The sequence below is a fragment of the Abrus precatorius genome, unplaced genomic scaffold (genome assembly GCF_003935025.1).
Source record: "Abrus precatorius isolate BTA unplaced genomic scaffold, Abrus_2018 Scaffold10, whole genome shotgun sequence".
In the NCBI taxonomy this organism is placed as follows: domain Eukaryota; kingdom Viridiplantae; phylum Streptophyta; class Magnoliopsida; order Fabales; family Fabaceae; genus Abrus; species Abrus precatorius.
This window is the reverse complement of record NW_020874292.1, coordinates 10,531,160-10,542,808: the sequence shown is the minus strand read 5'-3', so window position 1 is coordinate 10,542,808 and position 11,649 is coordinate 10,531,160. Positions and strand designations below refer to the sequence as shown.

The 11,649-nt window shown below is 30.2% G+C and overlaps 1 protein-coding gene across 4 annotated transcripts; it reads left to right on the top strand.

Annotated features, from left to right (window-relative positions):
• The first annotated feature begins 5,073 nt into the window (after window positions 1-5,073).
• Window positions 5,074-11,520, top strand: LOC113874449 (E3 ubiquitin-protein ligase SIS3-like). Of its 4 annotated transcripts, none has more exons than XM_027512678.1 (10): window positions 5,074-5,345; window positions 5,425-5,463; window positions 5,658-5,724; window positions 5,832-5,905; window positions 7,659-7,797; window positions 7,877-7,969; window positions 8,311-8,376; window positions 9,487-9,603; window positions 9,886-9,999; window positions 10,244-11,520. In XM_027512678.1, the coding sequence occupies exons 1-10, from the start codon at window positions 5,317-5,319 to the stop codon at window positions 10,643-10,645; spliced, it is 1,140 nt and encodes a 379-aa protein (XP_027368479.1). In that variant the 5' UTR covers window positions 5,074-5,316; the 3' UTR covers window positions 10,646-11,520. The 4 variants fall into 4 exon arrangements, with proteins under 4 accessions (XP_027368479.1, XP_027368474.1, XP_027368491.1 ...); XM_027512673.1 differs by having other exon boundaries at window positions 5,144-5,345; window positions 9,862-9,999; window positions 10,244-11,008; XM_027512690.1 differs by having other exon boundaries at window positions 5,144-5,345; window positions 5,602-5,724; window positions 9,862-9,999; window positions 10,244-11,008.
• Window positions 11,521-11,649: the final 129 nt, after the last annotated feature.

Genomic DNA, 11,649 nt, shown 5'->3' with positions numbered 1-11,649 from the left:
TCTTCAAAGTTGTTATGCATGTTAAACCAATTGAACATCATAATAGGAAAATAAAAAATAAAAAATTAAGATAATCAAGGTAAAAAAGAATCCTCAATTTGTTGACATATATTCATGCAAGCTTACAATCTTTAAACTATATAATAAGGATGTATAACCATAAAATAATCTCTAATAAGTAGAGTCAATACAAAAAGGAATGAGAAGAAAAGGCAACAAAGGTGCAACTATCATTGAGGTCTTGGAGAAACATATGAAGGATACTAGTCGTTAACATGATAATGTCATATTTGATGTCAACAATATGATTGATGACATTATATAACTTGTAGATGGAAATATAGTTTCACTATAAATAATTGTATATAAGAATCCAACATCCTAAATGTACCTATAATTCCAATATTTTAAACCTTAAACAGTTAACACCTAAACTTTCAATCAACTATCCAAAAATTAAAGTTAAGGAAGTCCTTAAATGCCTATGGTTGATTAATGCATAAGATGAGTGATTGATTAACCAGATACTCAAGAAGTAAAGGGTAGTGAGAGGTACTTCAGAGTTAAAATAAATCCCTAAGTGGACCCGTGGAAGATGCATTATCAAATTAACTTTTACATGATGTAATGCTACCAAGGATTCCTCCAACCAACACTAATAAAGAAGAAAAGACTAAAATGTTGTTCAAAACGAACGTAGTTGAAACATATGTAAGATTAATTGTTGTAAATCATAAGGTCTAAATAATTTCTTAAGCACCATCTTTTGTCTAACCGCAAAAGAAAAGAATTTAGTGGAGATTGTCTCATCTTTCTACATTTTGTATTGATTTTTTTTTCTATTTTATTCTTTTAAGTCTTAGCCTTTTTTAAAACCTACCAAGCATTTTTATACTATTACTTTTTTTTATTACATGCTAATGAATCTTTCTTTTTCTTTCTAGGTTATTCTTATTCTTCCTTTCTTTGTGCTTAACAAATATTATAAAACTACATCCTTTGTTTCTCCACTTCCTTTCTTGTTAAATATTTAACCTCCAACAATTTTTCAACAATACACTTTGAAACCTTACATTGACAAGCTTGAGTCTCTCACTACTCCTCAACAATCCATCACTTCTAATCTTACTAATTGTCTTATTTGGTTAGAGTCATTTGCCATATAGAGGCAATGATGTTTTGCATTTAGATAGAAGAAGTATAGTTTTTGGCAAAGTTTTATTTTTATGTTTACAAATGGAGAGAGTAAAGATGTAATTAATGCCTTTCTTTTTTTAACAAAACAAATCTTTTACACTTGCTTTGTTATACTTGCTCTTATCTTGATAATCTATAGGATTGTATTTGATGCATGACTAAATTATGGTATGCTTATTGCTGTTAATAAAATTTATAAAAACTTATTATTTTGTCGTCATAAAAAAGGAAGAAACTTTTAGATTTAAGATTATTTTCTTTAAGACTAAAAGTCTGACACATTTTGTGTATGAAAAGAAAATAAAATGTCCTAATTGAATTTTATATTGTTATTTGATAAGTCTACTAAATGTTTTATTATAAGCTAGCATTCAAAAACATCAATTGGTAAAAAATGATGCATTAGAAATTATGGCCTATAAAAAATTAATAATGAGAAGTACTTAACTGATGGTATATTAAGTAACGACAAAAGTAAGTGTTGACCAAAGAAATAGATCTATTTTCAAATAAAGTAAAAGCGTACTTTTTTAGTAGAGACAAAATCACATTTCTACTCATTCTTCAAACTAAGCACTAAGTCAATAAAAAGAACAGGAGAAAGAATTCAAAAAGAACTTTTGATGGAGTAAAAATCTATACCTTGTCAAAAGCACTTCTCAAAAAATGTGTACAAATTGTCTAATAGATGTATAAATGTCTATAACATAAACTAACATGTTAAAAAAAATATTAGAGTTAGCAAATAACATTAAAGATATGAATATTTATTATTTTGTTATATTTGTTATCCATAACTTATAATGTTATATGAATATTTTGTTGAGTATTTTACTATAATGATTAAGTTATTTGATAGTAAAACTATGTCATTATTTAATTGATTTGAAAAGCTTTTAAGGTGTTTATTTCTCTCAATTCTGACATCTAAATGTCAAATAAAAGCTTTTACAAGGTGTTAAGTTACAAAGTTTTTAAGGAGTTAATAAAGATTAAAGATAACATATTTAGTACAAATATTTTATACTTTCTAAGGAAAGAAAATTATATATGTTGATTATGTTTTATGAAGCGTGGTTACTTCAAAATTTAATGTGTTCATGAATGTAATATGAACCTTGTCTATACAATTTATTTGAATAATGATACATAATTTGGGTGTGCATGGTTATAACACAATGAGGCTACGGGTATAGCTTGCTCTAAATGAAACTAAATTCTTAAGTAATATATCATAACAAAATTATCAAGTCCTTTGTCTTGTACCATTGATCTCTTAACTTGCTCCAGAATCTTCATTTTCTATATTCTTTTAAGCTTTAAACCTTCTCTTCCTTCTAAGCCAATTATGTTATCTATTGTTATTGATAGAATGATAGTATATTCTTTTGATTAAGAATGATCTTTGTGCAATAGTTTTAAAGCATAAATAATTCACTATATGTTGTATTTAATGAATATGCATGTTTATGCTTCTGTTGAAGTATAATTATCTTTGTTGCACATGTTATTTTGAAGTTGGTTAAAGATAAAGTTAGTCATATACCTTATAAGGATTCCAAATTGACTGGAGTACTTCAGTCTTCACTTAATGGTCATGGATGTGTTTCTGTCAAGCTTCTCTTGAGCAACTATTTATGTACTCATGCATTTGTGAAAAATAAATTTCATTATACACATCTTTGAGGTAAAAATGCTTAAACATAAATAAGCCATTCTAATAGTATATTGTCATTTTAAATACAACTTATTTGCATGGTAATTCTTTCATCAAGTAGTACTTAAAAAAACTCATAATACCTTGCAATCTCACCAGACAAAGCACATTGAAATATGAGTAGTACAAAATATGGGAAGTTATATTTTAAAACTTCTTTTTGTTGAATAAATTTTTTCTACACATAGTACAAAGCATAAGATAAAGCTCCTAATCTGTCTTTTACATAAACCCATTATTAGTGTTATGTTATGTAATAAATAAGAGAACATGAACTTACTCCAAATATCATCCTACACTCTATATAGGATAGGGATTTTGAACTACAGGTACCTCAATTCCATTATGTATCATTATTACTATCACATGAACACACGGTTCCTCTTTAGTTATGTATTTATCCATTTAATTGTTGGGGCAAAGGAAAGCTCGGGAACATAGAATTATGAAAGAAATTAGGGTCACTCAATTTTTTTTATAATTTAACAGAAAAGGTGGTGTTCTTTCCTTCTTTTTTTAGCTAAGAATTAAGCACTAAAAGTTTAAATATATCATATAGGTTAACATACTCATGGTTTTACTAAATTTTTATTGAGTGTTTATAATTTAAAAGTTTTTTACGGAGTCTTTATGTTTCTAAAAATTTTCAAATAAGTCCTCTATCACTACAACTATTATAAATTTGTTAAATTTTGTTGATCTATATGGACATAATGATAACTTTCATAAACTATAACACTGTGTTAGACTAATAGTACTGTTAAATAATAATGTTTACTTTTTTATCTTGTACAAATTCAAAGAAGAGCAAAAAATCTTACTTTGATTAAAGGCACATTTAGAAATTATGTTAAAAACAATCACTACTTTTTATTCCTCTCCAATCTATGAGTTGCATCATGACACTATCAAACAAATAAACTTAAGTTTCCATACTTTGTCTTTATCTGAGTTTTTAAATAGATCATAGATACTCGTGCAAATGACTTAGCATACATTTAAGTACTACATATATATGTGTGGACAAGTGACTTTTTTCTTTTTTTTATTGATCTTTGTACTTACTAGTTCTTTTTTTTAATTATTATTGCTTTCAACTTTTTACTAAAAGAGTATTAATTTAAATGTTATAATTGTTTAAAACAATTCACTTAAAGATAATATAGTAATAAATTTAATGACAAAAATATTTTTATTAGTTTTTTTTAGGGCTAGCTCATTTACCAGATCTATAAAAATATATAAAGAAACACATATTCATACAAAAGATAAGAAGCAAATATAAATACATTCAAAAAGTTCTTATTATTTTAAGTCTTTTATAAATTAAAAAACTTCATTCTTATTCTTAATGTGTCTTAAGTCTAAAGAAATAAGTGTAATATACTTGACTTTTTTAGTTTATAAATATTCATACAAAAATTCTTAGTATTAGTCATTACATTTGCATTTGTAAGTTTTGATTGAATATTAAAAATTTTGACTATGACTCAAAAACTAGACATAGCCCTAACATTTTAAGATGAACTAGTATAAATTCTAAATATTCTTTTTCTCTTTCATACTTTTAATATCTTTAAAAATAAATAAAAAAATTTACATTATTTTTATCTTTAATTAAAACTATATCATCTTGACGTTATGTCAATTTTAATAGTTTGAATAACAAAATAAAAAAAATAACATTTTCATAACTTAATTACCCAACACATTTATTTATCTCAAATTCCCAAAAAGAAAAAACACAAAAAGTAAATAAAATGTAAATAGATAAAAATGTTAATATTTTTAAAGTATTTAAAAATAATAATTTTTAAAGTAAATGATATTTATTATATTTTAATATTTTATATAAAAATATTTATTTTAATAAAATATTATTATTTTAGATATTTAAAATTAATAATAGAACTTATATTAACAAAAATTAATTAATAAATAACCATATAAGATTTTTTCCCTCCATATTATCAATGATTAATATTTTTTAAAAGTTTTAAAAATATTTAATATTCTGATTTTTATAAAAACAATTATGTAGTTTTTTATATACAGTTTTCTTATTATATTTTAAAAAAGAAAGTAAAAATAATTTTAACGAATATATACTAATTATTAAAAATGAAATTATAAAATTATTGAAGTGTCAAGAAAAAATTAGAGTAACTGTCAACCCGACAGTGAGCACAGTTCGGTTAAGGACCCTCACTGGCTTCGCTGGCCTCTTCTCTCTCTATTCTTCTTCTTCTTCTTAGATGTTCATATATAACTTCAACTCATTCCATGAAACATCTTACTACAATTCCACTGTGTCACAATCCCCACATTCATGCATTTTCCACTGTTACATGACATCAATCTCTGGATACGACACCGTTGCGTTCTAGGGTTTCCGCTCCACTATGTCTGACAGAGGCGTCAATTTCAAGTGGTTAGTTTCAATCTTTCTTCATTGCTTTAGGAACATGATTTTTATTCTCAATTTGACATGCAAAATACTCTGCTTGCAGGTTCGATGGCTTTTTCTTGTCTATGCTCGCTACCAGCGTGTATCCTTTCACAATTCACCTTCTAATTCTAATATTGGATTCTCGTAGTGTTCCTTTGGTTCATTGATTTTTCTACGTTCTTAATATCCATGCGAAAAAAAAAAGAACAAATAAATAAATTTCTGTAATTCATTATAGCAATGAAGTCAAAACATGAATCGCGAGTGCGTTTTCTATGACCATATGACCTATAGAGCCATTGTGGTGATTAATTGGAAGCGGTACCATTCTTGTACACACCCTTTGCACATTTGGATTGTGGTGGGTTTTTATATTAACGCTGTTTATTTTTATTTTTTAGATTGCTATTTCTCTTTTCTTGATATGATAAAATTGACTCATAAATTATTATTTTTTGAATGACTCAGGTTGACTACACTACTGTTTTCACTTTTCGGCTTTTGATGTTTGTTGATAATGGGCTTGCTTCGGGAATGGGTTTGTAAGACCTTTTCTTTTAACTTTTGAGCTACTTGTTTTGGTGGATTTCTTATTCCAAATTGAATGAATAGATGCATGCATTAATATTGTAAGCCCCGGTTAAATTAGAGCATGATGATGAGTTGATGAAAGACTAGTCATCATGTTGCAGCATTTTCATGTGTTTCTTTCTAATCTATGTGGTTGAAAGTTAGTCAATAGTCGAAACTGAATAAGCAAAAACCTGCATGTTGTAGCTACGGTTCTTGTACATACCATAATCTTGGCATCAATCTACATGAAACTGATGCAGTTGTGTGTAGTATGGGTAACATTAATTAACAACAATAACCAAGTTTTATTCTAGTGAGTGAGGTTAGCTACATGGATCACACAATAATATCGTTAAACTCAATAAAAAACTAAATTTTCATAAATCTGATTAATTAAAAGGTCTCTTTTAATAACTTAATCAAAGGTTCTTTTGAGTCTCTCTCGACTCGTTTTTATCAAACTAAAAGTCATGCAATCCACTTTGATACTTTCAAAGGTCTTCTTTACACGTGACCCAATCACCTTCGACAATTTTCAATAATTTTCCACTATAAGTACTACTTCAATATTCTCACATGTACTATCATTTTATCTTATTATTTCTTGTGCGACCATTCAACTACCTTAACATTTTCATTTCCGCCACTTCTATTTTCTTCCCGTATTGTTCCTTTAAAGCCTAACATTTGCTACTGTATAAGATAACTAATCATATTACACTATAATAAAATTTTTCTTTCAGCCTGATAGGTACTTTATGGTCACAAATAACTCTTGATGTCTTTCTTCACTTTGACCACCCAATTTGGATTCTATGAGTAACATCTTCATTAATTTTTCATCATTCTATAAAATCGATCTCAAGTACTTGAACTTGAAAACTTATGATATAATATTATCTTTAATTTGAACTTCTAATGCATAATTCTCATTTTGTTTTTTGCTAAACTTATGATGCATATACTCTCTTACATCTACTTAAGCAACAACCTTTAGATTTTAAAATCTTCTTCCATAACTTAAGTTTAATATTAACCTCTTCTTTTGAATCCTTAACCAACATTATGTCATCTGCTAATAGCTTACACTTAAGGATAATTTTTTGTATATTACTTATAAGCACATAAAACTAGATTAAATAAATAAGGGCTCAAAGGGGCCTTGATGTAAATTTATCAATATTGAGAAGTTCTTAGATATATTTCCAGAAGTTCTTACACATGTTATCTCCTCATATATGTCTTATATAGCCCGAATATATGTTACATGGATCCTTTTCTTTTTTAAAGTCTTTCATAACATTTTTCTTAGTATTTGATCATATGCTTTTTTCAAGTCATAGGTTTGTGAGGCAGTATAGTTATTCACTTTGCTTGAATTAAATTTTGCAGCACTTCCTGGACGGTATGGCTTAGGTTAAAATTGTAGTGGAATTGGACAGGACAATTTCTTGAAAATATAGACTCCTATGGTTTTATTAAAATTTATTGTTCATACGTATAACTCTGGAATATGAAGTTTCCAGAGTTAATTTCTCTTATATTTACTTGACTTCCAAGTGTCAAGCACTCAAGTGGAGATCATTCATGTCACGGCTGACTTCTTTGATTTCATTAAATAAACGTCAAGAAATGGTTCTGGACTTCTAGTTATTTTTCAAATCCAATTATAGATTATATTTATATTTATTTCTATTTTCCACTCTTTTGCTTTGTTTCTAGAGATTTTGGGTGGCAGCAGAGATATGCTCGTTTCTGTGGAAGAGTGGTTGTGCTTTCAATCCTTGCATTGCTTCTCTATCCATTTCTTTGGGCTTGGACAATAATTGGTTCCTTGTGGTTCAGCAATGCTAAAATCTGTGTATGTTTTATTATTTTTAATCCTCAATGGTACTTTTGTAATCAAGTTTATGATACTTAATCCAAATAATTATGTGCAGTTGCCAGGAGAGGGTCAGAAATGGGGCTTCCTCATCTGGTTACTTTTTAGCTACTGTGGACTGCTTTGTATTGCTTGCATGTCAATAGGGAAGGTTAGTGGTCTATGTTGCTGCACATGAGAAATTTCAATGACATGTTTCCACTTGCCATGATAAAATAAACTCTGTACATCTCTGGTTCTGCATTTAGATGCTATTAAACTCATATTTCTTTACAGCTGCTCTACATAGAGCAGCGTCTATTCAAATGCACGTATCACAGTTTTAGATGCATAACCTAACATGCTTTCTTTCTTTTGTGCATGTTGTGCTGTTCTTGTTTATAGAATGACCTATCAGTTGCACATGCTGTGGAAGAATATTGTCTTCTCCTTCACTGTTTCTTGTCTCTATTTCAGTTTAGTTTTCATTTTGTTTTGCTTATTTATTTGCAGTGGTTGAAACGAAGACAAGCACACTCGTTAGGTGCTCGAGAGGGTATCCCTGTATCTGCATATGGGGTAAGTTCTATTTTTATTATGTTTCATATGTAAGAGTGTTGGTTAATAACTCATGGAAACTTCACCTTTTGATGACATGATACTGCTATGTTTAGTATCATACAGGGTTATTTTTAAGTTATATGCTGAATGGCACCAAAAGAAATTTCCTTCCTCTTTTCTCCTTCTGAAAAGGAAAGGACTATAAAAGATTCTTTTATTTTGTATTTCTTGAATCTGCAGTTGTGTTGTGTAGTATCTGTTAATGTTCAAAATATCTGGTAATCTGGCATGTTATTGGAGCTATAATGAGTCGATGATGCTTTAATCCCATTTAGTGTTTTTTCTTTTATGATTTTGAAACCATGTAGTGATTTTGTTCTGATGAACTTATCTAACGATGATGAATCTGAGCTGTTTGCTGTCCCTTTGGAGACTGCTGACTAACATTTTAGATTCTTCTGTTTTATGCAAACTTTCTACATCATATACTTGAATTTATTGCAGTTTAATGCTTCTAGATTCCAAGTGAATTCTGCTTTCTTTTATTGTCAGATTTTTTATTGGCTGTTCTGAGCTATGCGTATATCTTGTCTAATGCGCTCATCTATTACTGAGTAAAGCACCTTATGTGGTAACAAGATTGTAAACTAACAAGGTGTATCTACTTTTATAATGAATCCCATTATCTCATGCAAACTTAATATCCTATACAACTTCTGAGGGATTACCTTCAAGCTATGAAGAAAGTGTGGTCTGCTTTTTCATGTTCTTTCTTGAAGTTTTATGGAATACCAATTTTCTAATGGTTTTTCATCATTTCAATTTTAAAGATGTTGCATATACAGGGTTCATGGGGATTCTTAGCAATCTAAGCTTGTGTTTGGTTTGTTTTCACGTTTTTATTTGTAATTGATAACCTGATATGTTTTTATCATAATTACAACAATGTTACCTTGCTTTGATTTTATTTCCTGTATTCAAAATTTTGTGAAGGAAATGGTGAAAACAGCAAACGAAAACTAAAAACAAACCAAACCCCCTCTAAATATACATTCCCTTTTGATTCTCCAAAATTTAGTACTATTGAATTGAATGGTATCAATAACAATTGATGTTTTTTATTGTTAGGTTCTAGTTGAAATGATCCGAGTGCCTGATTGGGCATTTGAGGCTGCAGGTCAAGAAACAAGGAGCATAGGCCAAGATACTACATATCATCCTGGACTTTACCTAACTCCAGCTCAGGTTATTTTGGTTTATATTTCTACATGTCTTGATCACATATTGGAACTCATATAAAGCAGCAATTTATGTCTTTATGTGCCAAGCAGAACGAACCTTATTGGGGCATTCAATAGTCAATGAAATCTGTTGGTTGGTTTCTCTGATGAATTAATCATACCATTGTCTCGTGTATTTTAACAAAATGTAGGTTAGGATTATTTGTGCAATATGCTTATATGAGATCTCTTATTTGAATATCCTTTCACTGCTCTTACTTAGGTTTCTTGTGTGGGTTGTATGCAGAGAGAAGCGGTTGAAGCTTTAATTCAGGAACTCCCGGAGTTCAGGTTAAATGCTGTTCCTACTAATTGCAGTGAATGTCTGATCTGCTTAGAAGAGTTCCGTGTAGGGAATCAGGTATACTTATTGTTCCATCTGACTACCTACATACAAGGCCTTAACAAAAAATATTAGTGTGCATTGTGTTCCATATTCCATCATATATATTACTTTTAAGTTTAAATCATTTCTGATGATTTCCGTCTTTAAGTTCTGTCTATCTTTAGCAAATTATGGGAGCCCTATACTTTTAATAATATTGAGACGCAATGTATACTGTAAAGAGCAGTTGAAATTTAGTTTCTAACTTAATGTGGTGCAGGTCCGCGGCCTGCCATGTGCTCATAATTTTCATGTTGAATGCATCGATGAGTGGCTTCGGCTTAATGTGAAATGTCCTCGATGCCGTTGTTCAGTATTTCCTAATCTTGATCTCAGTGCTCTGTCCAATATCCGTTCCGAGTCTGAACAATCTTCCGCCAGTGTTGTGACAGCAACCAGATATGTGACAGGCCAACCTTCTAGTCAGAGTTACCTGTTGAGACTACAGGGGCTTCTCCGCCCAGTGTGTACTGAAATTGCTGTGCCAGTTGGTGAGATAGACAGTGCTTTGGAAAATGCTGAAGATGGTGTTAGACCTGTTGTCACTCGAAACATGCCAACTGGAGACCAGGCCATTTCTGTTGAACGCTTGCCTGTTAGTTTTTCCTCTGCACAAAATTAGACTTGCTTTCATATTGCTTCTCAACTTCTGTTATATTTCTAACCCATTCGTGACAAGTTGAAGGGTACATATCGGTATCCAACCATCGACTGAAGCTTTAAAAACGGTGTACATTCTAACAAGAAATTTTCTGGACTGATTCATAAGGAAATGGATAACTTTCTTTTACTGAGGGATCTTGTACAAATAAGACTCGAAGGTTGAAAATATTCCTTAGCTAACATAGGTCAGAACTACAGATGTGCAATTGTCTGGCGATTTAATAAACTGTCATCGGAGTTGACAATTCTAAGAATTGTATATTGAATATTTTTTCCTACATTTTCTTCTACTTGTTGGGGTAAGAATCTGTATTTTTGGGAAGAGGGGCTTGATATGGAAATGAAATACACATTTATTTTAGACGTTTTATATTTTGTTTTATGTTTATGCATGTTGAAGACTTGCTGTTGTAGTGAATGTGAACGTGGTACATGTTTTGCACATCAGAGATATAGCTCTTCTTCCACTCTCCCAAAAGCACTTTGGCCCTACTACATGAAGGAAATTTTAGCTTCAGAGCCGCCGTTGATCCTTGTTTAAATAAAAACTGACATCCTTAACGTTTTCCAATGACAAGTATCGTCAAATATACTTGCCTACTTGGTAGTATTGCGTCGACCTTGGCGCTATTTGACTTGCAAGAAAACACGATCAGGTTCTTGTCTGGATGTAATGTTCGTATGTTTGTGATAGTGACTCCTGTATTTTCTTTTACTGCTAAACATTTGAGCTGGCTCTTTCGTAGCCTGTGTCATCTCGAGGTCTGCAACTTCTTTTGGAATTATTGTGGTCATGAATAGTTTTCAATACATAAAATATTCCACTCGTTTGATATAAACTCTCCTGCTGGAACTTCGGTTTTTGCCCATTCAATTACGTGGTGGAAAAACACTGCCCAGTGTCTGGACAAACATTTTCAGATAATGACCGGTAAGGACACGGTTAACAATTTAGCGCCACCT

What these genes read in the sequence shown, in the direction of transcription:
- LOC113874449 (XM_027512673.1), top strand. Translation starts at nt 5,317, where the DNA reads ATGTCTGACAGAGGCGTCAATTTCAAGTG. An exon ending in AGAGGCGTCAATTTCAAGTG is followed by an intron (nt 5,346 to 5,424) that starts GTTAGTTTCAAT and finishes CTCTGCTTGCAG; the next exon opens with GTTCGATGGCTTTTTCTTGT. An exon ending in CTTGCTTCGGGAATGGGTTT is followed by an intron (nt 5,906 to 7,658) that starts GTAAGACCTTTT and finishes CTTTGTTTCTAG; the next exon opens with AGATTTTGGGTGGCAGCAGA.